At 38.8% G+C, this 26,045-nt stretch overlaps 3 protein-coding genes across 3 annotated transcripts; all 3 read right to left on the reverse strand.

Moving 5' to 3' along the window:
• Window positions 1–257: 257 nt before the first annotated feature.
• On the reverse strand, window positions 258–1,196 carry LOC113177152 (olfactory receptor 2Y1B-like). Its single transcript, XM_026381682.1, has one exon. The coding sequence runs from the start codon at window positions 1,194–1,196 to the stop codon at window positions 258–260; it is 939 nt and encodes a 312-aa protein (XP_026237467.1).
• Window positions 1,197–11,750: 10,554 nt separating this feature from the next.
• On the reverse strand, window positions 11,751–15,253 carry LOC144254213 (olfactory receptor 2Y1B-like). The gene is made up of 2 exons (XM_077797226.1): window positions 15,228–15,253; window positions 11,751–12,699 (listed from the first exon to the last, which is right to left on the reverse strand). The coding sequence occupies exon 2, from the start codon at window positions 12,687–12,689 to the stop codon at window positions 11,751–11,753; it is 939 nt and encodes a 312-aa protein (XP_077653352.1). The 5' UTR covers window positions 12,690–12,699; window positions 15,228–15,253.
• A 9,127-nt stretch (window positions 15,254–24,380) lies between these two features.
• On the reverse strand, window positions 24,381–25,319 carry LOC144254215 (olfactory receptor 2Y1B-like). The gene has a single exon (XM_077797228.1). It carries the CDS (start codon window positions 25,317–25,319, stop codon window positions 24,381–24,383), a length of 939 nt encoding a protein of 312 aa, XP_077653354.1.
• Between the last annotated feature and the right edge of the window lie 726 nt (window positions 25,320–26,045).

The following is a 26,045-nucleotide window of genomic DNA, read 5'->3' on the forward strand; positions in this document are numbered from 1 at the left end:
AATAGGACTGAGGGTGTGGCTCGGTGGCCAAGTGCCCATGAGTTCAATTCTTGGTACCCCACACACCCCAAAAAATATCTGACTTGCAAAAATGTAGCATTGTTATTCTCTGTTGGTCTCTTTTGTTCTTTTCTTTGGTCTATTAGGTATCTTGCTCCATATCGCCAAGTTTTTTTAATGACCGCCATAGGAAGAGGATGGGTCATAGTCAGAGAGCTGGTGACAAGAAATGTTACTACTAACCATCTTTTCTTCTTTTATCCTGAGCTTCTGCCTCTCCCCAGTACCTTCCACAGAGCTCCCTTCACATCCTTGTTCCTTAGGGTATAGATCAGAGGATTGAGCATGGGGATGATTACAGTATAAAAAAGGGCAACAAACTTTCCCTTACTCTCAGAGTAACTGCCCAGAGGTTGGAGGTATGTGTACATGCCTGAGCCATAAAACAGACAAACCACAAAGAGATGGGACCCACAGGTCCCAAAAGCCTTTCTGCGTCCAGCCATTGACTTGATCCTCAGCACTGCCTGAGCGATGTGTGCATAGGAGCCTAGAATCAGTGCTGCAGGAATAACAATGATTATGACTCGGGCCACAAACATCTTGGCCTCTGTGCCTCCTGTGTCCTCACAAGCCAACTTCTGGAGTACAAGCATCTCACAGAAGAAGTGGTTCAGGTAATGGAGGCCACAGAGAGGCATGGCCATCATGAGGCTTGTCTGAATCAGAGAGTTCATGAGACCTCCCACCCAGGCAGCAATAGCCAGAGACTGGCAGAGAAGGGGGTTCATGATGGTTGTGTAGTGGAGTGGACGACACACAGCAGCATAGCGGTCAAAGGCCATCACCACCAGAAGCACACATTCAGTTCCAGCCAGAGAGAGGTAGATGAAGAGCTGGGCCACACACCCTGCATAGCTGATGGTCCTGTCAAGTCCAGAAAGATTGATCAGCAGCTGGGGCACAGTGCTGGTGGTATAGCAGAGGTCCAGGAAGGAGAGGTGGCAGAGGAAGAAGTACATGGGCGTGTGCAGTCGAGGGTCCAGTCGTGAGAGAATGATGATGGTGGTGTTGCCAAAAAGGGTTAGGGAGTAGAAAAGTGCAATATAGATAAAAAGAATGGGTTCCAGTTGAGGCCAATCTGAGAAGCCCACCAAAATGAAGCCCTCTCCAAAACTGGTGTTGAAACTCCCCATAGCCTTTCACCTGCACAAGTAACAGAAGACAATTAAATGCCTCCTATGAAGAACTTGAATTAAAGAATCATTTCACAATTATCCCTCAGTATTCCAACACCAAGGTTTTTATAACTATAATTATTGCAATTAGTAATAAAACCACAATCCAAATGGATTTCAACGTGATGAAACCTAGACATTTAAAAAATAAATGGACACTTTAATAAACAAAATCCTGATATATATTGAATTGGGAGAATTGAACTTCCAAATCTCAGTAGAACAAATTTAAAATGGAGAATACGAAACCTGCAAACTTAACTGCTATTTGTAAAAAGTAAAGGACATCCCAAAATAGCAAAAGCAATTCTTAGAAAGTACAATAAAGTTTTGGTATCATACTTCCTGTTTTAATTTTTTTATTACAAAGGAAAGGTGGTACTGGCAAAAGAAACACACACACACACACACACACACACACACACACGTCATGGTGAGGAACCCCTGTAAACCAATTCAAAGCCAGACTCAAGAACTTAGTGAGACCCTGTCTCCAAATCTTAAAGTAGAAAGGGCTGACAATGTAACTCAATAATAGAATTCTCCTGAGATCAATCCCATTCCTGAGTTCAATCCCCAGTACTACATACAGAACAATGAAACATAAGACATGACCCAGATATAAATACTAACATATATGGTTAATTTTTCACCAGAGGAACAAGAAGCAAATATGAAGACAGAATAATCTCTTCCATAAATGGCTGGGGAAAATGAACTTAAACACCAAAAGAATCAAATTTACCATATACAAAACTGACTCACGTTGGATATGACAAGGATATCCTGCCATTTGCGATGACATGATGAATGAAACTGAGGATATTATGTAAGGGAAATAAGCCAGAAGCAAAAATAAAAATTTCATGAAATAATTTACATGTGTGATGTAAAAGTCAAGTATACAGACCCAGTAATTAAAACATGGTTGCCTGGAATGAGATAAGGAAGCAAATGTGGGGTAGAAAATACTTAAAATAAAAAAGGATAGAGATATAATGACAACATGAAGAATAGAGGCAATCAAGGTGTACCACATATGTGATTTGGAAAATGAGTACATTAGCTTCTCTTGCAATGTAAAGAAAGAAGATGAGAAATTGTGTGATTGTGTACAGTTTAATTTGCTTCATGAGAGTAACTATTTTACTAATATTTATCATACATGATAAAATTTATTTTTTAATGAAATAAGAAAAAAACGCAAGACAAAGAATTGGAGAGTAGTGAAGCAAACCTCAATATAAAAGTCAACAGAGCCTGTATCAGCCAACTTTTCATCAGGACGACCAAAATTCCTAACATAGACAACTTGGAGGACAAAAAATTTATTTGGGCTTACAGAGTTTTCAGAGGTTTCAGTCCATGGTCAGCTGACTACAATGCTCTGGGCCTCAGTTGAGGCAGAACATCTTGGAGGAAGGACCTGGTGGAAGAAAGCAGCTCAGCTCATGGAAGCCAGAGGGGGGAGAGAGAGAGAGAGAGAGAGAGAGAGAGAGAGAGAGAGAGAGAGAGAGAGAGAGAGAGAGAGAGAGAAGGGGCCAAATACAAATAGAATCCACAAGGAAAGCCACCATGACATCCTTCCTCTAACCATGCCCCACCTGCCTACAATTTCCACCACTCCCAGTAGACTCTTCAAATTATTCAAATTATTAATCCATCTAGTACATTAATCCACTGATGAGGTTACAGCCATCAGGCTCAAATCAGTTCCTAAAGGCCCACCTCTGGATAATTGTTGCTTTTCCTCACACCCTTTTAAACCATTTGATGCATGACTCTTCTGTACAAAATCCCAAACCAAGAACTTGTCTAATGAAGCCCTGCCTCATTTCCTCATGCCTATCTCTTGCCCATTTATTTCTGTCTGCTCCTCACATTTCATCTTTATGTGTCCTGCATTCCTTGAGTCATCATGTCTATATCTTTAACTGAAGAGTGCACTCTGTACAGTCTACCTACCTAACTACAGGTTAACAAATTCTTCTGAAAAGAATAAGATGAATATGCAAATGAATCATACCAAAAATTCAGTCCTTTTTAATGTGTCTTTAACATTCCCTTCTCTACTGGCTCTTTCTCAAGGAAGTGATGTATGAGCAAGTCTCTTCCATTGGAACATATTTCCTTTCACCCTATGTCCCCTTTTAGTTACTGCCTTTTATCCTTCTTCCTCTTCATAGATTACTTTACTGAAAGAGTCGTCTCCACTCAGTGTTTCCACAACTTCCCTCCCACTCAGTCCTCAACCCACTTCTATATGGATTCTGTCCTCTCCACACTGTACAGTAAAACACAGTAGGCATTTTCAGTACTCTTCCTGGTCAAGAATTCTACATGTTGACTACTGTTCATTCTACACAAAACCTCTTCCCTTATCTTCCTGGACATCTTCTTCCTTCCTTGGTTATTTCTCAGTCTTTGGTGTGCTTCTCTTTCTCTGTGAATCTCTTTCACAATAGGACTCTCCTCAGCGTTCCACCCTAAACACCCTTCTCTTACCTTTCTAAAGACACTTACTAGAAAATGCATAATTTGCATAATTCAAAAAGTCACTATGTAGGTAACACTCCCAAACCTTCAGACTTCCATAATCCATCTGTACTAATTACACCTTTTCATTTTATGAATTTCCAATGCTTTGACATTTGGGGATCTGACTGAACATGCACAGACTACCCCTTTCAGGGATAACAATTCCTAAAGATAGTAAAAGAATTTCTTCAAAGCAAACCTTGCATGTGAAAACCAATCCAGAGCTCAATTCCAAATTCCCCTTTATTCAGCTTCAATGAGGCTCTCACACTTTGGGCCATTATGCACCCATCTTCAACAGCTGAAGGTTAGTTATCCCAGAGAGTGCTGAGAATATTCAAACTCACCAGTTTTAAGCCTGCTTACCCTTACCTGCTTTGTCCCATACTGAAAATATTTTGTGCTTCTCCAAAAGCCAAAATTAGGAAGAACTAGTGATATTTCTAAGGAAGCAACATAAAGAAAACTTGGAAAAAGTAAAGCACACTAAACATATAGTCCCTGGACAGGAAGTGACATTCTGGTCACTTGAAAGTTTCTTGCTTATTGAAGGGCTAGAAAATGTTTCTGCACTACCTGGATTATTAAGTTGGAAGCTATCAATCATCACACAAAATCCTGATAGTCTATATTTTGCTACTCTTAAGTTATATTTTTAAAATTTAGGGGGCTGGTATGGTGGTTCAGTGGAACAGCACTCACCTAGCAAGTGTGAGGCACTGAGTTCAACCCTCAGAACCACATAAAAATAAATAAAATAAACGCATTGTGTCCATCTATAACAAAAATAAAATTTTAAATTAACTCTTACTCCTATTCCCATTACACCAAGCATTTTTGACATTTGCATATCTGATATTGTTGATTGTCTGCATTATAAAGATCAGCAATTATCTGTGTTCACCTGTTTTTGTGCCTCATACAGAATCTGTGACTGTGCACAATCTCTGTAAATAATAATCTCTTCTATTTTGCAATGCTGAGAATCAGAATCAGACTTGTGATATCACCTACATTCTAGGCAAGTATTCTTCTACTCAGCTAACCCCTGGTCAATAATAAATTTCTTCACATCAAAAACCATGTACTATCCTTCTAATTTACTAATTTAATCATATTATCTGACTATAATAGACCCACATTAAAAACAAAACATTTAATCTTCTGTACATAAAACAGGATGTTCTAAAAACTCTTTTCTGTAAGATTACCTTCATCCATCCTTCAATTTGAGTTGATCTTTCCTTTCTCCAGTTATGATTGCACATGAAGGTATCCTATTAGTTTTCAGAGGTTTAAACTCACTGCAAAAACTAGCCTTGCCACCAAAGAGTTCTTCTCCCCCTTCTCCATCACAGTTTGCACTTCTACAGGCACATTTCTCATCCAACTTCATCATGCTCACACTAGTTAACAAACAATCTCCTTCAGTCACCGAGTAAGTAGGGCAATCATCAAGACTCTTTTATTAAATCCTCCATAATAACACACTAATTTCTTCCAGGTAGAACCAAAAGAAACCACAGCTGGGGTCCAGTCAGCTGATTGACATTCAAAGGTTGAATTTAACAAATTTCTTTCTAAATTCTGACTCCCCACACAGCATTGTCTCTAAATATGATAGATTCTCTCCAACTTCCAGGATTCTCTCCAAACTACCTTGATTAATTTTCAATAATTCTAACAATAACTCAGTTCTTGGTCTCCGGGTTCTGATGTCTTTACTTTACATGACAGAGCAATGGCATCATAGGATTGGAGTTTTGGAAGAGACTGTGAAGCCAGAATGGCACCCCGAGTCAGCTCACACCCAGGGATCTATCAGAGAAAACTGTTCCATTTACCTCTCTTGATTCTATTGCCTTCAAGATGATGTGAGATCCATCTCACACTGGTGGCATCTAGAGATGGGAAAGATGTGTTCCTCTTTGGTCCTCACTTCATCTGTTGAGTGAGGGTTTACACCAGAATCTTGTCCTGGAGAAATCATGCTTTCTCCCTCAACAGAAGAGCTTGCTCAGAACCTAGGAGGGGGAAGCATCTTTCCAGTGCACTTTGGTACAGTCACCTTAACCAGCAGAGAACCAGAAGAAGCTGGTGTATTATCAGACTACCTCCTGACCTCCCACAGAGGAGAATTGGCTGAGCACTACCAATTCTCCTATGGGAATACTGGCACAATCCATTCAAGAGCAGTGGAGAAAGACTTGTTTACCCAGACTGGCCTTGGAGACCTCTGGGCCCCAATGTGGCAATTATAACCAACTGACTGGCTCAAGATCTGCCATGCAGTCCTCAGCTCTTTCTACCCTCACACTCTGCCCAAACCAAACTGAGGTATCCAGTGTGCTCAGAACACCGCTTCTCCCTTGCTCATCATGGACTCTGTAGCCTGGGATTCCTCCCATAGGAGGAATAGCTCTCCAGTCCTAATAGCTCTTCAATAAACCAAATTTCACGTCTCACTTAGAGACACCATTGTCACCACAATTCAAATGTTTCTTTCTCTGCAATTTTCATCTAATGTTTATGTGTCTTTTACATGTATCATGAATCCAATAAATATTTATTTTCTTCATGAAAAGTTTGACACTTTAAAATCTCTTTCATACACTATATACTCTATGTATTAGTAAGACTTATTATGTTTACCCTGGCATTGTCCACAACAAATTAAAAAATTAAATGTGTTCCTTTATTAATTCATTCCACAATCATTGTTGAGCAATGCACACTGGTCTAAATGCTTGAGAAATAAAAATCAAGGTTCAGAATTTATCTGTAGCCATTTAAAGGCATACGTGATGCAGAGGAAACAGCTCTGCCATAACTGTGTGACCTTGAAAAGCTATCTTGACATGCTTGAGCCTCATCATTAAGATGATGTTAATGTGGCCTAACCTGTACCACTGTTTGTAAATTAATGATACAACATATGTGAGGTGCCTGGGGTGTGGCAGACATTCACTCAGTGGTAGTGGTATTGTTTAACAAACATTTATTTTGTGCCTTCTCTTTTTTGTGAAATAAATGAAGAAAATATGATCTCTGTCAACAGGGAAGCCCACAATCTTGCAAGAGATGGACATCGTCTGAAATAATTGCAAACAAAGTAATAAGTTCTAATTGTCCACTCTTATTCAAGAGAATATAAAAATAAAGGGAAGTATTTTAAAAAATATTACCGTGCTGGGGTTTACTTTGTATGCAGTCAAGAAAATGCCACAAATGGTTTTAATTGTTATGAAAGAGAAATACTCTGGTAAAGTCTGGAGAAAATCTAAAGATGAACTGCTTTATAAAAAAATACCTAAACTGTATATGCTTCTAATGATGCACCAGGCACTATCCTAAGCATCTGCATTTGTTGCCCAATTAATCCAAATAATAACTGTAATAAATGCGGGTGAATTATTATTCCTTTTCTACAAAAGAGGACACGAGGCAGAGGGTTCAAGAAAGATTTTCAGGTTTGCACAGCTATCCTTTGCCTGTGCCAGGCTATGCACCCAGGCACGAATGAACTAAGCAGGTTTACAGTGTTTTTTTATTTCTGAAATATATAAATAGGGGGATCCACATGTGTGTATATGTGTGGCTATTTAAGCATAAAGAAAAGTATGGAAAGATTCACATCAAACTGTTAGTGGTTACACTGCTTATTAGATGAAAGGTGTTGAATATGAGAAGGGAGTGTGTGTGATGAGACAGAAGTCTTGACTATAGTGACTCCAATTTGTGAAACAGCCATGCCACCTAGAAAGGTTATGCCTGGGGCAAGTTGTTTTTCCTTTTGTTGTGGAAACCCTCAAGAACACAGAACTGTCTAACTGGGCTCTGTTTCTGTACCTGGGTTAACTGGCTTATTCTGATTGGCTAAGCCTCCCACCACCTGACTTCAATCTGCCCCTTCTGTGATTTCGCCTGCTTGCATGGGCTAAACCCCCTAACATCCCTTTTGTGGTTTTTTGGCTTAAATATGAGGCCAAACTGAAGGGAGTACGTCACTCTGACTATCTTGGTTTTAGAGGGTACAGTGTCTACCACTGGCCAGAAATAAAGCCTTAATTGGAATGGCAATGAGTGGTCTGAGAGTTATTTGAGGGTCTCAGTATCAGTATAAAATGTGGAGAGTAATTGATTTTTCTTCATACAATAACAGTTTCCTTTACTATATAATTAGTATGCATTGCTTTCACACCCTACACATTTAAAGTATGAAATTTGATGGTTTTTTTTACATTCCCAAGGTATCCCTGTGGTCTCTTCTCAAATAATTTTTTTTTCTCATAGCAGGGATTGAACCCATGGGTGGTTAACCATTGAGACATCCCCAGCATTTGCTAAATTGCTGAGACTGAACTTGCAATCCTCCTGACTCTGGAGCTGCTTAGATGACAGGTGTGCGCTACTATACCCAGTACAGGATGTATTTTATGTTGTGCATATTAACCTTCATTGATTATGCACATTGCAAATACCTCCCAATATGTCTGTATTCTACATTTTATTTAATCCATTCATCTGTCAATAGTGAGTCAACCATGGGTCACTTCCATTTTGGCTATCATGAATAATGTTATATAAATATAGATTTGATAGTTAATTTTAGAGCTGGCTGCATTAAGAATAACACAGAGAATTGGTAAACCATTATTTCTGAATGTGTCTGTAAGGGTATTTCCAGGGTAGATAGGCATGTTAGTCAAGGGATCAAGTAGAGAAAATCTGCTCTCATTCTTGAGCAAGCTGTGTCCAATTAGCTGGGAACAGGCTAGAACAAAATACCTGAGAAAAGGTTTATTCTTTTCTCTTTCCTAGAACTAAAACCCCTAATTTCTCTTGCAATTAGACGTCAGAATTCCAGGTTCCCCAGCCTTTGGACTCCAGGACTTTACCCTGGGGGTTGGGGGCCCAGGTTCTCAGGTTTTCAGCCTCAGATGATAGTTACAACATTGGATTCCTTTTACTGAGGTTTTTTAGACTTGGACTGAGCCATGCTACCAGCATTCCAGGATCTCCAGCTTGCAGGTGGCCTGTGGGGCTTCTCAGCCTCCATGAATGCATGAAAAACTTCCCCTACTGGCCTCACGCCTCTTTCTCTCTCTATAATACACCACACATTGGTGGTGTCTCTTTAAACAGCCTTAACTAATATGATGGGTATATTTCTTTGAGAACCTGCTATCCAAAGTATATATACCTAGAAATAAAATGGCTATGTCATATGGTATTCTATTTTTATTTACTTTTTTAGGAAACTCTGTGATGTTTTTCACAGAGATATAACATATCACACTTTCACCAAGAGTATGCTAGGAGTTCCAATTTCTCCACATTCTCAATAATACTTGTCATTTTTGGATATTTCTTAACAATATTCATTCTAAGATATGAAATAAGATATCCTTAAGGTTTTGATTTACATTAGCCTAATGATTATGGATTTGAACAACTTTTTGTATGCTTAATGGCCATTTTTATGTCTATTAAACTCCTTGGCATATTTTTAAATTGGGTTACTTTGGTTTTTGTTGAGTTGTAGGTGGTGGTCATTACATATTATGGATAGTAACTATTAGCAGATATGTGGTTTGAAAATACTTCCTACCAATGTTGATTTTGTCTTTGGTTTTAATTTTGACGAGGTCCCTATTTTTACTTTTACATCTTATGCTTTTGGGTCATATCTAGGTTTTCTGAAAAGAGTTTTATAGTTTTCCAAATTATGTTTAAGTATTTCATATATTTTAAGTTATTTTGTACATATGGCATGATTTAAGGACCTGAATTCATTCTTTGTCATGCAGATAGCCAGTTTTTCAGAACTGTTATGTGGAAGAGACTATCCTTTCTCCATTGTATCCATTTTGGCATACTGTTGACCTCTCCTACCTCCTTTCTTCCTAACCTTAGTCTTTCTCTATTACAAGTTCGTTCACAGAAAACAAAACTGGCAACATGGTATACTAAGTGTTATATTTAGGATTTCAGAAGTCTGGGTCCAAACTTCACCCAACATTTGCTATGTGTGCTTGAATATGTTACTTAAACCCATTGATCCTTAGCTTCATTGTGATTAAGCCAGGACATAGCAAAATATCAATATAAAACAAGTAATTTTTACAATGTTTTTATATGAATAATGACAATTTATGCAAAATAAATTTGCAAATAATGATTGTTATTGGAATAAAACATGACTAAACCAAACTAAAATTCAAGAAGTCTGTAATGGGTTTTAAATAAATATATCTACACTTTTTTATATGAAACTATCATTTAATACATGGAATGAAATAATAGTGATGGAAATGTGGTTCTGCCATGCAGATAGACATGTGGAAAACTGGAAGAGAGAACAATGTAGAAGTAATCGTTCACATACATATTGAAATTGTATTTAGGAGTCTTTTCCTTTGATTGTTTTTATTTATTGAATAACTATTAGAAATAAATGTTTTTTCTACATAATTTTCTTCTGCCTGCTGAAGTACCACAAGAATATTTTTTAATTTCATTTTTTTCCTCTTAGGTGATCATTTGTACTCATTTCTTCTTTATTCTCTTCTGTGTTACATGGAAAATTTCTTTCCCATGACACAAAGCAGCATGACTGAGATTCTTGGTGAGGCTAACAAAATGTTCCCCTCTCCCTTTATTCAGTGATGTCCAATCAATATTGCATCTTTCTTCAATGGATAATTGACACCAGGTCTGAAATTTACATGCCCCATGAAGTAGTCCATTAAACATTATTTACTCCAAGTATCATAGAAAGGGATCCACTGTAAAGGGACATTTATGATAGACCCCGAGATCTGAATGAATATGGCCAGAGTCACAAATAACTAAAAAATCAGACTGAACTCATATTATGGTTTGGATGTGAGATGTCCCCCAAAGCATGTGAGACAATTCTAGGTTTGAAGGTAAAATGATTGGGTTATAGCCTTAACCTGACAGGTGAACTAATCCATGATAGGATTAACTCTGTGGTGACTGGGAGCATGTGTGGTGTGCTAGGAGGAAATGGTTAATTTGGGGTATAGCTATGGGGTATATATTTTGTATATGAAGAGTGGAGTCTCTCTCTCTCTCTCTCTCTCTCTCTCTCTCTCTCTCTCTCTCTCTCTCTCTCTCTCTCCCTCTCCTTGCTGATCATCATGTGAGATGCTTCCCTCTGCCACACTCTTCCACAAGGATGTACTGCCTCACCTCAAGTTCTGAGGAATGGAACCAGCTGTCTATGGATTGAGACCTCTAAAACTGTGAGTCCCTAAATAAACTTTTCCTCCCCTAAACTTGTTCTTGTCAGATACTTTTAGTCAGAGCAGCAATAATTCTAACCAGAACAACTAATATCTTCTTCCTTTATCATAATGCCATTTCTACAGCACCACATTGGTATCCACTGGAACAATGTGGTCATTCTGAACTGATCCTTTCCTGACTCTCAGACATGCCAAGAACCCAATCTCATTCTGCATAAGTGGACACAATGCACCCTATTCCCATCTCATTCCCTTAGAAAGTGGAGATACAAATCAGCACTTACTCCCCACTGCACAGTGATCATAGCAAGTAAATATCTCAAGACATCTCCCGTTCAAACTTCCAAACAAGGAAAACAATAAAACCCTGGGGCCAACAGAGAACTGTTTTCTCTACACTAAGCCACGAAGTGAGACCCTGTCTCTAAGTAAAACACAAAATAGGGCTCAGGGTGTGGCTCAGTAGTCAAAAGCCCCTGAGTTCAATTCCTGGTACCTCACACTACCCAAAAAAAATCTAACATGCAAAAATGTAGCACTGCTTTTCTCTGTTGGTCTTTTTTGTTCTTTTCTTTGGTCTATTAGGTATCTTGTGTCATATTTCCAAGTTTTTTTTTAATGACCATCATAGGACCAGGATTGACTCCATAGTCAGAGAGCTGGTGACAAGAAATGTTACTACTAACTCCCTTTTTTTCTTTTATCCTGAGCTTCTGCCTCTCCCCAGTACCTTCCACAGAGCTCCCTTCACATCCTTGTTCCTTAGGGTATAGATCAAAGGATTGAGCATGGGGATGATTATAGTATAAAAAAGGGCCACAAACGTTCCCTCACTCTCAGAGTAACTGCCTGTGGGTTGGAGGTATGTGTACATGGCTGAGCCATAAAACAGACAAACCACAAGGAGGTGGGACCCACAGGTCCCAAAAGCCTTTCTGCGCCCTGCCATTGACTTGATCCTCAGCACTGCCTGAGCAATGTGTGCATAGGAGCCTAGAATCAGTGCTGCAGGAACAACAATGATTATGACTCGGGCCACAAACATCTTGGCCTCTGTGCCTCCTGTGTCCTCACAAGCCAACTTCTGGAGTACAAGCATCTCACAGAAGAAGTGGTTCAGGTAATGGAGGCCACAGAGTGGCATGGCCATCATGAGGCTTGTCTGAATCAGAGAGTTCATGAGACCTCCCATCCAGGCAGCAATAGCCAGAGACTGGCAGAGCAGGGGGTGCATGACGGTTGTGTAGTGGAGTGGACGACACACAGCAGCATAGCGGTCAAAGGCCATCACCACAAGGAGCACACACTCAGTTCCACCCAGGGAGAGGTAGATGAAGAGCTGAGCCACACACCTTCCATAGCTGATGGTCCTGTCGAGTCCAGAAAGATTGATCAGCAGCTGAGGCACAGTGCTGGTGGTATAGCAGAGGTCCAGGAAGGAGAGGTGGCAGAGGAAGAAGTACATGGGCGTGTGCAGTCGAGGGTCCAGTCGTGAGAGAATGATGATGGTGGTGTTGCCAATGAGGGTTAGGGAGTAAAAAATCAAAATATAGATAAAAAGGATGAGTTCCAGTTGAGGCCAATCTGAGAAGCCCACTAAAATGAAGCCCTCTCCAAAACTGGTGTTGAAACTTCCCATATCCTTTTACCTGCATGAATAACAGAAGACAATAATGCCTCCTATTAAGAAGTTGAATTAAAGCATTACTTTCAATTATCCCTTAGTATTTTTCATTTTCTATTTCACTATTTAGTTCAGCTATGCTCACTCTTCTATTTTTATTCTTATCTTATTCCTCCTCATTACATTGAGATTAGGACAAAATGAAGCAATGTGAAAATTCCTTTTAAAATCTAACATGTGGGGCTGGGATTGTGGCTCAGCACTAAAGTGCTTGCCTAGCATGTGCAAGGCCCTGGGTTCGATCCTTAGCACCACATAAAAATAAAGAGATAAAATAAATGTATTGTGTCCAACTACAACTAAAAAATGAACATTAAAAAAATGTAATATGTGCCGGAGTGGTGGTACATGCCTATAATACCAGGGGTTTAGGAGTCTGAGACAAGAAGATTGTGGGTTTAAAGCCAGCCTCAGCAATGGTGAGGTACTAAGCAACTCAGTGAGTCCTGTCTCTAAATAAAACACAAAATAGGGCTTGGATGTGGCTCAGTGTCCAAGAGCTCCTAAGTTCAATTCCTGATATCCCACCCCCCCACCAAAAAAAACTAACATGCAAAAATGTAGCATTGCTATTTTCTGTTGTTCCGTTTGCCCTTTTCCTTGGTCTACTAGGTATCTTATTTCATATTTCCTTTTAATGACCACCACAGTAAAGAGCCTTAGAATGTGAATTAGGTCCCTACTGATCAATTCTACCATTGACAGCTGTTCCACATTATTGTGAAAAGCTCATATCTATGAGTCTTGTTTTACTTTCATTTAAAACTAAGAAAATAACTTATTTCACATGATTTTGATGAAAATTAAATAATGTAGTGCATTCTGCAAGTTACAATAAAAACAGCTATTCTCAATTTTAATAGTCATAATGCTCCATCACTAATATTGGAGTTCCGTGCAATTGGGCCTGCTTAATTTTTTCACCCTTATATCCCTATCCCAGGGCAATGCCTGGGAAATAGAAGGCTCTCAGCAACCATTTTTGAATTAATTAATGAATGCATCCCCCACCCTGACACTGTTCCTTGTGAGCATAATTTTCCCAGAAATATTTGTTTCCTGTGCAACAGCAAACATTAATATACCCACAGTTTCTTACTTAGTTTTTAAGCATTCCTGATCTGTGAATTCATGGTTTTTATAGTGTCAGAGAGATGTGTTTGATATATTTGAAATTGAGCAGATGCTTATCACAATAATTATTGCAATAAATAAGAAAAACATAATCCAAAAGGATTTCAATGTAATGAAACCTGGAAGTTTAAAAAATAAATGGACACTTTAATAAACAAAATAATGATATATATTGAATTGGGAGAATTGAACTTCTGAATCTCAGTAGGACAAATGTAGAATGGAGGATATGAAACCTGCAAACTTAACAGTCATTTGTAAAAAGTGAAGGACAACCCAAATAGCAAAAGCAATTCTTAGAAAGTAAAATAAAGTTTTGGTATCATACTTTCTGTTTTCATTCTTTATTGCAAAGCAAAAGTGGTATTGGCACACACACACACACACACACACACACACACACACACACACTCAGCATGGTGAGAAATCCCTGTAATCCCAGCAACTCTGGTGAATAAGGGAAGCAAGTTGTGAATTCAAAGCCAACCTCAAGAACTTAGTGAGACTCTGTCTCAAAATCTGAAAGTATAAAGGGCTGACAATGTAATGAGTTCAATCCCATTCCTGAGTTCAATCCCCTGTACTACATACAGACCAGTGAAACATAAGACAGGACCCAGATATAAATACTAACATATATCGTTAAATTTTTCACCAGAGGAACAAGAAGAAACTATGAAGACAGGATACTCTCTTTATAAATGGCTGGGGAAAATTAACTTAAATATCAAAAGAATCAAACTGGACTGTGTCTTTACCATATACAAAAATTACTCACATTGGATATAACAAGGTTATCCTGCCATTTGCTATGACATGAATGAAACTGGGGACACTATGTAAGTAAGGGAAATAAGCCAGAAGCAAAAATAAAAATTTCATTAAATCATTTATATGTAATATGTAAAAGTCAAGTATACAGACATAGTGATTAAAATATGGTTGCCTGGAATGAGATGAGGGAGCAAAAGTGGGGTAGAAAATACTTAAAATAAAAAAAAATCTAGAGATATAATGACAGCATGAAGAAAATAGGTAATAAAGGTGTACCAGTATGTGATTTGGGTAAAATGAGTAGATTAGCTTCTCTTGCAATGTAAACAAAAAAATGAGAAATTGTGTGATGGTGTACAGTTTAATTTGCTTCATGAGAGTAACTATTTTACTAATATTTATCATACATGATGAAATTTATTTTTAAATGAAATAAGAAAAATGCAAGACAAAGATGAATTGGAGAGTAGTGAGGCAAAACTTCAATATAAAAGTCAACAGAGCCTCTATAGTCAACTTTTCATGACTATTACCAAAATTCCTAACATAGACAACTAGGAGGACAAAAAATTTATTTGGGCTTACAGAGGTTTCAGAGGTTTCAGTCCATGGTCAGCTGACTCCACTGCTCTGGGCCTCAGTTGAGGCAGAACATCTTGAAGGAAGGACCTGGTCGAAGAAAGCTGCTCAGCTCATGGAAGCCAGAGGGGGGAGAGAGAGAGAGAGAGAGAGAGAGAGAGAGAGAGAGAGAGAGAGAGAGAGAAGGGGCCAAATACAAATATAGTCCACAAGGGCAAGCCACCATGACATCCTTCCTCCAACCATGCCCCACCTGCCTACAATTTCCACCACTCCCAGTAGACTCTTCAAATCATTCAAATTATTAATCCATCTAGTACATTAATCCACTGATGAGGTTACAACCATCAGGCTCAAATCAGTTCCTAAAGGCCCACCTCTGGATAATTGTTGCTTTTCCTCACACCCTTTTAAAGCATTTGATGCATGACTCTTCTGTACAAAATCCCAAACCAAGAACTTGTCTAATGAAGCCCTGCCTCATTTCCTCATGCCTATCTCTTGCCCATTTATTTCTGTCTGCTCCTCACATTTCATCTTTATGTGTCCTGCATTCCTTGAGTCATCATGTCTGTATCTTTAACTGAAGAGTGCACTCTGTACAGTCTACCTACCTAACTACAGGTTAACAAATTCTTCTGAAAAGAATAAGATGAATATGCAAATGAATCATACCAAAAATTCAGTCCTTTTTAATGTGTCTTTAACATTCCCTTCTCTACTGGCTCTTTCTCAAGGAAGTGATGTATGAGCAAGTCTCTTCCATTGGAACATATTTCCTTTCACCCTATGTCCCCTTTTAGTTACTGCCTTTTATCCTTCTTCCTCTTCATAGATTACTTTACTGAAAGAGTCGTCTCCACTCAGTGTTTCCACAACTTCCCTCCCACTCAGTCCTCAACCCACTTCTATATGGATTCTGTCCTCTCCACACTGTACAGTAAAACACAGTAGGCATTTTCAGTACTCTTCCTGGTCAAGAATTCTACATGTTGACTACTGTTCATTCTACACAAAACCTCTTCCCTTATCTTCCTGGACATCTTCTTCCTTCCTTGGTTATTTCTCAGTCTTTGGTGTGCTTCTCTTTCTCTGTGAATCTCTTTCACAATAGGACTCTCCTCAGCGTTCCACCCTAAACACCCTTCTCTTACCTTTCTAAAGACACTTACTAGAAAATGCATAATTTGCATAATTCAAAAAGTCACTATGTAGGTAACACTCCCAAACCTTCAGACTTCCATAATCCATCTGTACTAATTACACCTTTTCATTTTATGAATTTCCAATGCTTTGACATTTGGGGATCTGACTGAACATGCACAGACTACCCCTTTCAGGGATAACAATTCCTAAAGATAGTAAAAGAATTTCTTCAAAGCAAACCTTGCATGTGAAAACCAATCCAGAGCTCAATTCCAAGTTCCCCTTTATTCAGCTTCAATGAGGCTCTCACACTTTGGGCCATTATGCACCCATCTTCAACAGCTGAAGGTTAGTTATCCCAGAGAGTGCTGAGAATATTCAAACTCACCAGTTTTAAGCCTGCTTACCCTTACCTGCTTTGTCCCATACTGAAAATATTTTGTGCTTCTCCAAAAGCCAAAATTAGGAAGAACTAGTGATATTTCTAAGGAAGCAACATAAAGAAAACTTGGAAAAAGTAAAGCACACTAAACATATAGTCCCTGGACAGGAAGTGACATTCTGGTCACTTGAAAGTTTCTTGCTTATTGAAGGGCTAGAAAATGTTTCTGCACTACCTGGATTATTAAGTTGGAAGCTATCAATCATCACACAAAATCCTGATAGTCTATATTTTGCTACTCTTAAGTTATATTTTTAAAATTTAGGGGGCTGGTATGGTGGTTCAGTGGAACAGCACTCACCTAGCAAGTGTGAGGCACTGAGTTCAACCCTCAGAACCACATAAAAATAAATAAAATAAACGCATTGTGTCCATCTATAACAAAAATAAAATTTTAAATTAACTCTTACTCCTATTCCCATTACACCAAGCATTTTTGACATTTGCATATCTGATATTGTTGATTGTCTGCATTATAAAGATCAGCAATTATCTGTGTTCACCTGTTTTTGTGCCTCATACAGAATCTGTGACTGTGCACAATCTCTGTAAATAATAATCTCTTCTATTTTGCAATGCTGAGAATCAGAATCAGACTTGTGATATCACCTACATTCTAGGCAAGTATTCTTCTACTCAGCTAACCCCTGGTCAATAATAAATTTCTTCACATCAAAAACCATGTACTATCCTTCTAATTTACTAATTTAATCATATTATCTGACTATAATAGACCCACATTAAAAACAAAACATTTAATCTTCTGTACATAAAACAGGATGTTCTAAAAACTCTTTTCTGTAAGATTACCTTCATCCATCCTTCAATTTGAGTTGATCTTTCCTTTCTCCAGTTATGATTGCACATGAAGGTATCCTATTAGTTTTCAGAGGTTTAAACTCACTGCAAAAACTAGCCTTGCCACCAAAGAGTTCTTCTCCCCCTTCTCCATCACAGTTTGCACTTCTACAGGCACATTTCTCATCCAACTTCATCATGCTCACACTAGTTAACAAACAATCTCCTTCAGTCACCGAGTAAGTAGGGCAATCATCAAGACTCTTTTATTAAATCCTCCATAATAACACACTAATTTCTTCCAGGTAGAACCAAAAGAAACCACAGCTGGGGTCCAGTCAGCTGATTGACATTCAAAGGTTGAATTTAACAAATTTCTTTCTAAATTCTGACTCCCCACACAGCATTGTCTCTAAATATGATAGATTCTCTCCAACTTCCAGGATTCTCTCCAAACTACCTTGATTAATTTTCAATAATTCTAACAATAACTCAGTTCTTGGTCTCCGGGTTCTGATGTCTTTACTTTACATGACAGAGCAATGGCATCATAGGATTGGAGTTTTGGAAGAGACTGTGAAGCCAGAATGGCACCCCGAGTCAGCTCACACCCAGGGATCTATCAGAGAAAACTGTTCCATTTACCTCTCTTGATTCTATTGCCTTCAAGATGATGTGAGATCCATCTCACACTGGTGACATCTAGAGATGGGAAAGATGTGTTCCTCTTTGGTCCTCACTTCATCTGTTGAGTGAGGGTTTACACCAGAATCTTGTCCTGGAGAAATCATGCTTTCTCCCTCAACAGAAGAGCTTGCTCAGAACCTAGGAGGGGGAAGCATCTTTCCAGTGCACTTTGGTACAGTCACCTTAACCAGCAGAGAACCAGAAGAAGCTGGTGTATTATCAGACTACCTCCTGACCTCCCACAGAGGAGAATTGGCTGAGCACTACCAATTCTCCTATGGGAATACTGGCACAATCCATTCAAGAGCAGTGGAGAAAGACTTGTTTACCCAGACTGGCCTTGGAGACCTCTGGGCCCCAATGTGGCAATTATAACCAACTGACTGGCTCAAGATCTGCCATGCAGTCCTCAGCTCTTTCTACCCTCACACTCTGCCCAAACCAAACTGAGGTATCCAGTGTGCTCAGAACACCGCTTCTCCCTTGCTCATCATGGACTCTGTAGCCTGGGATTCCTCCCATAGGAGGAATAGCTCTCCAGTCCTAATAGCTCTTCAATAAACCAAATTTCACGTCTCACTTAGAGACACCATTGTCACCACAATTCAAATGTTTCTTTCTCTGCAATTTTCATCTAATGTTTATGTGTCTTTTACATGTATCATGAATCCAATAAATATTTATTTTCTTCATGAAAAGTTTGACACTTTAAAATCTCTTTCATACACTATATACTCTATGTATTAGTAAGACTTATTATGTTTACCCTGGCATTGTCCACAACAAATTAAAAAATTAAATGTGTTCCTTTATTAATTCATTCCACAATCATTGTTGAGCAATGCACACTGGTCTAAATGCTTGAGAAATAAAAATCAAGGTTCAGAATTTATCTGTAGCCATTTAAAGGCATACGTGATGCAGAGGAAACAGCTCTGCCATAACTGTGTGACCTTGAAAAGCTATCTTGACATGCTTGAGCCTCATCATTAAGATGATGTTAATGTGGCCTAACCTGTACCACTGTTTGTAAATTAATGATACAACATATGTGAGGTGCCTGGGGTGTGGCAGACATTCACTCAGTGGTAGTGGTATTGTTTAACAAACATTTATTTTGTGCCTTCTCTTTTTTGTGAAATAAATGAAGAAAATATGATCTCTGTCAACAGGGAAGCCCACAATCTTGCAAGAGATGGACATCGTCTGAAATAATTGCAAACAAAGTAATAAGTTCTAATTGTCCACTCTTATTCAAGAGAATATAAAAATAAAGGGAAGTATTTTAAAAAATATTACCGTGCTGGGGTTTACTTTGTATGCAGTCAAGAAAATGCCACAAATGGTTTTAATTGTTATGAAAGAGAAATACTCTGGTAAAGTCTGGAGAAAATCTAAAGATGAACTGCTTTATAAAAAAATACCTAAACTGTATATGCTTCTAATGATGCACCAGGCACTATCCTAAGCATCTGCATTTGTTGCCCAATTAATCCAAATAATAACTGTAATAAATGCGGGTGAATTATTATTCCTTTTCTACAAAAGAGGACACGAGGCAGAGGGTTCAAGAAAGATTTTCAGGTTTGCACAGCTATCCTTTGCCTGTGCCAGGCTATGCACCCAGGCACGAATGAACTAAGCAGGTTTACAGTGTTTTTTTATTTCTGAAATATATAAATAGGGGGATCCACATGTGTGTATATGTGTGGCTATTTAAGCATAAAGAAAAGTATGGAAAGATTCACATCAAACTGTTAGTGGTTACACTGCTTATTAGATGAAAGGTGTTGAATATGAGAAGGGAGTGTGTGTGATGAGACAGAAGTCTTGACTATAGTGACTCCAATTTGTGAAACAGCCATGCCACCTAGAAAGGTTATGCCTGGGGCAAGTTGTTTTTCCTTTTGTTGTGGAAACCCTCAAGAACACAGAACTGTCTAACTGGGCTCTGTTTCTGTACCTGGGTTAACTGGCTTATTCTGATTGGCTAAGCCTCCCACCACCTGACTTCAATCTGCCCCTTCTGTGATTTCGCCTGCTTGCATGGGCTAAACCCCCTAACATCCCTTTTGTGGTTTTTTGGCTTAAATATGAGGCCAAACTGAAGGGAGTACGTCACTCTGACTATCTTGGTTTTAGAGGGTACAGTGTCTACCACTGGCCAGAAATAAAGCCTTAATTGGAATGGCAATGAGTGGTCTGAGAGTTATTTGAGGGTCTCAGTATCAGTATAAAATGTGGAGAGTAATTGATTTTTCTTCATACAATAACAGTTTCCTTTACTATATAATTAGTATGCATTGCTTTCACACCCTACACATTTAAAGTATGAAATTTGATGGTTTTTTTTACATTCCCAAGGTATCCCTGTGGTCTCTTCTCAAATAATTTTTTTTTCTCATAGCAGGGATTGAACCCATGGGTGGTTAACCATTGAGACATCCCCAGCATTTGCTAAATTGCTGAGACTGAACTTGCAATCCTCCTGACTCTGGAGCTGCTTAGATGACAGGTGTGCGCTACTATACCCAGTACAGGATGTATTTTATGTTGTGCATATTAACCTTCATTGATTATGCACATTGCAAATACCTCCCAATATGTCTGTATTCTACATTTTATTTAATCCATTCATCTGTCAATAGTGAGTCAACCATGGGTCACTTCCATTTTGGCTATCATGAATAATGTTATATAAATATAGATTTGATAGTTAATTTTAGAGCTGGCTGCATTAAGAATAACACAGAGAATTGGTAAACCATTATTTCTGAATGTGTCTGTAAGGGTATTTCCAGGGTAGATAGGCATGTTAGTCAAGGGATCAAGTAGAGAAAATCTGCTCTCATTCTTGAGCAAGCTGTGTCCAATTAGCTGGGAACAGGCTAGAACAAAATACCTGAGAAAAGGTTTATTCTTTTCTCTTTCCTAGAACTAAAACCCCTAATTTCTCTTGCAATTAGACGTCAGAATTCCAGGTTCCCCAGCCTTTGGACTCCAGGACTTTACCCTGGGGGTTGGGGGCCCAGGTTCTCAGGTTTTCAGCCTCAGATGATAGTTACAACATTGGATTCCTTTTACTGAGGTTTTTTAGACTTGGACTGAGCCATGCTACCAGCATTCCAGGATCTCCAGCTTGCAGGTGGCCTGTGGGGCTTCTCAGCCTCCATGAATGCATGAAAAACTTCCCCTACTGGCCTCACGCCTCTTTCTCTCTCTATAATACACCACACATTGGTGGTGTCTCTTTAAACAGCCTTAACTAATATGATGGGTATATTTCTTTGAGAACCTGCTATCCAAAGTATATATACCTAGAAATAAAATGGCTATGTCATATGGTATTCTATTTTTATTTACTTTTTTAGGAAACTCTGTGATGTTTTTCACAGAGATATAACATATCACACTTTCACCAAGAGTATGCTAGGAGTTCCAATTTCTCCACATTCTCAATAATACTTGTCATTTTTGGATATTTCTTAACAATATTCATTCTAAGATATGAAATAAGATATCCTTAAGGTTTTGATTTACATTAGCCTAATGATTATGGATTTGAACAACTTTTTGTATGCTTAATGGCCATTTTTATGTCTATTAAACTCCTTGGCATATTTTTAAATTGGGTTACTTTGGTTTTTGTTGAGTTGTAGGTGGTGGTCATTACATATTATGGATAGTAACTATTAGCAGATATGTGGTTTGAAAATACTTCCTACCAATGTTGATTTTGTCTTTGGTTTTAATTTTGACGAGGTCCCTATTTTTACTTTTACATCTTATGCTTTTGGGTCATATCTAGGTTTTCTGAAAAGAGTTTTATAGTTTTCCAAATTATGTTTAAGTATTTCATATATTTTAAGTTATTTTGTACATATGGCATGATTTAAGGACCTGAATTCATTCTTTGTCATGCAGATAGCCAGTTTTTCAGAACTGTTATGTGGAAGAGACTATCCTTTCTCCATTGTATCCATTTTGGCATACTGTTGACCTCTCCTACCTCCTTTCTTCCTAACCTTAGTCTTTCTCTATTACAAGTTCGTTCACAGAAAACAAAACTGGCAACATGGTATACTAAGTGTTATATTTAGGATTTCAGAAGTCTGGGTCCAAACTTCACCCAACATTTGCTATGTGTGCTTGAATATGTTACTTAAACCCATTGATCCTTAGCTTCATTGTGATTAAGCCAGGACATAGCAAAATATCAATATAAAACAAGTAATTTTTACAATGTTTTTATATGAATAATGACAATTTATGCAAAATAAATTTGCAAATAATGATTGTTATTGGAATAAAACATGACTAAACCAAACTAAAATTCAAGAAGTCTGTAATGGGTTTTAAATAAATATATCTACACTTTTTTATATGAAACTATCATTTAATACATGGAATGAAATAATAGTGATGGAAATGTGGTTCTGCCATGCAGATAGACATGTGGAAAACTGGAAGAGAGAACAATGTAGAAGTAATCGTTCACATACATATTGAAATTGTATTTAGGAGTCTTTTCCTTTGATTGTTTTTATTTATTGAATAACTATTAGAAATAAATGTTTTTTCTACATAATTTTCTTCTGCCTGCTGAAGTACCACAAGAATATTTTTTAATTTCATTTTTTTCCTCTTAGGTGATCATTTGTACTCATTTCTTCTTTATTCTCTTCTGTGTTACATGGAAAATTTCTTTCCCATGACACAAAGCAGCATGACTGAGATTCTTGGTGAGGCTAACAAAATGTTCCCCTCTCCCTTTATTCAGTGATGTCCAATCAATATTGCATCTTTCTTCAATGGATAATTGACACCAGGTCTGAAATTTACATGCCCCATGAAGTAGTCCATTAAACATTATTTACTCCAAGTATCATAGAAAGGGATCCACTGTAAAGGGACATTTATGATAGACCCCGAGATCTGAATGAATATGGCCAGAGTCACAAATAACTAAAAAATCAGACTGAACTCATATTATGGTTTGGATGTGAGATGTCCCCCAAAGCATGTGAGACAATTCTAGGTTTGAAGGTAAAATGATTGGGTTATAGCCTTAACCTGACAGGTGAACTAATCCATGATAGGATTAACTCTGTGGTGACTGGGAGCATGTGTGGTGTGCTAGGAGGAAATGGTTAATTTGGGGTATAGCTATGGGGTATATATTTTGTATATGAAGAGTGGAGTCTCTCTCTCTCTCTCTCTCTCTCTCTCTCTCTCTCTCTCTCTCTCTCTCTCTCTCTCCCTCTCCTTGCTGATCATCATGTGAGATGCTTCCCTCTGCCACACTCTTCCACAAGGATGTACTGCCTCACCTCAAGTTCTGAGGAATGGAACCAGCTGTCTATGGATTGAGACCTCTAAAACTGTGAGTCCCTAAATAAACTTTTCCTCCCCTAAACTTGTTCTTGTCAGATACTTTTAGTCAGAGCAGCAATAATTCTAACCAGAACAACTAATATCTTCTTCCTTTATCATAATGCCATTTCTACAGCACCACATTGGTATCCACTGGAACAATGTGGTCATTCTGAACTGATCCTTTCCTGACTCTCAGACATGCCAAGAACCCAATCTCATTCTGCATAAGTGGACACAATGCACCCTATTCCCATCTCATTCCCTTAGAAAGTGGAGATACAAATCAGCACTTACTCCCCACTGCACAGTGATCATAGCAAGTAAATATCTCAAGACATCTCCCGTTCAAACTTCCAAACAAGGAAAACAATAAAACCCTGGGGCCAACAGAGAACTGTTTTCTCTACACTAAGCCACGAAGTGAGACCCTGTCTCTAAGTAAAACACAAAATAGGGCTCAGGGTGTGGCTCAGTAGTCAAAAGCCCCTGAGTTCAATTCCTGGTACCTCACACTACCCAAAAAAAATCTAACATGCAAAAATGTAGCACTGCTTTTCTCTGTTGGTCTTTTTTGTTCTTTTCTTTGGTCTATTAGGTATCTTGTGTCATATTTCCAAGTTTTTTTTTAATGACCATCATAGGACCAGGATTGACTCCATAGTCAGAGAGCTGGTGACAAGAAATGTTACTACTAACTCCCTTTTTTTCTTTTATCCTGAGCTTCTGCCTCTCCCCAGTACCTTCCACAGAGCTCCCTTCACATCCTTGTTCCTTAGGGTATAGATCAAAGGATTGAGCATGGGGATGATTATAGTATAAAAAAGGGCCACAAACGTTCCCTCACTCTCAGAGTAACTGCCTGTGGGTTGGAGGTATGTGTACATGGCTGAGCCATAAAACAGACAAACCACAAGGAGGTGGGACCCACAGGTCCCAAAAGCCTTTCTGCGCCCTGCCATTGACTTGATCCTCAGCACTGCCTGAGCAATGTGTGCATAGGAGCCTAGAATCAGTGCTGCAGGAACAACAATGATTATGACTCGGGCCACAAACATCTTGGCCTCTGTGCCTCCTGTGTCCTCACAAGCCAACTTCTGGAGTACAAGCATCTCACAGAAGAAGTGGTTCAGGTAATGGAGGCCACAGAGTGGCATGGCCATCATGAGGCTTGTCTGAATCAGAGAGTTCATGAGACCTCCCATCCAGGCAGCAATAGCCAGAGACTGGCAGAGCAGGGGGTGCATGACGGTTGTGTAGTGGAGTGGACGACACACAGCAGCATAGCGGTCAAAGGCCATCACCACAAGGAGCACACACTCAGTTCCACCCAGGGAGAGGTAGATGAAGAGCTGAGCCACACACCTTCCATAGCTGATGGTCCTGTCGAGTCCAGAAAGATTGATCAGCAGCTGAGGCACAGTGCTGGTGGTATAGCAGAGGTCCAGGAAGGAGAGGTGGCAGAGGAAGAAGTACATGGGCGTGTGCAGTCGAGGGTCCAGTCGTGAGAGAATGATGATGGTGGTGTTGCCAATGAGGGTTAGGGAGTAAAAAATCAAAATATAGATAAAAAGGATGAGTTCCAGTTGAGGCCAATCTGAGAAGCCCACTAAAATGAAGCCCTCTCCAAAACTGGTGTTGAAACTTCCCATATCCTTTTACCTGCATGAATAACAGAAGACAATAATGCCTCCTATTAAGAAGTTGAATTAAAGCATTACTTTCAATTATCCCTTAGTATTTTTCATTTTCTATTTCACTATTTAGTTCAGCTATGCTCACTCTTCTATTTTTATTCTTATCTTATTCCTCCTCATTACATTGAGATTAGGACAAAATGAAGCAATGTGAAAATTCCTTTTAAAATCTAACATGTGGGGCTGGGATTGTGGCTCAGCACTAAAGTGCTTGCCTAGCATGTGCAAGGCCCTGGGTTCGATCCTTAGCACCACATAAAAATAAAGAGATAAAATAAATGTATTGTGTCCAACTACAACTAAAAAATGAACATTAAAAAAATGTAATATGTGCCGGAGTGGTGGTACATGCCTATAATACCAGGGGTTTAGGAGTCTGAGACAAGAAGATTGTGGGTTTAAAGCCAGCCTCAGCAATGGTGAGGTACTAAGCAACTCAGTGAGTCCTGTCTCTAAATAAAACACAAAATAGGGCTTGGATGTGGCTCAGTGTCCAAGAGCTCCTAAGTTCAATTCCTGATATCCCACCCCCCCACCAAAAAAAACTAACATGCAAAAATGTAGCATTGCTATTTTCTGTTGTTCCGTTTGCCCTTTTCCTTGGTCTACTAGGTATCTTATTTCATATTTCCTTTTAATGACCACCACAGTAAAGAGCCTTAGAATGTGAATTAGGTCCCT

This window comes from Urocitellus parryii, chromosome 1 (assembly GCF_045843805.1).
Source record: "Urocitellus parryii isolate mUroPar1 chromosome 1, mUroPar1.hap1, whole genome shotgun sequence".
Classification (NCBI taxonomy): Eukaryota; Metazoa; Chordata; class Mammalia; order Rodentia; family Sciuridae; genus Urocitellus; species Urocitellus parryii.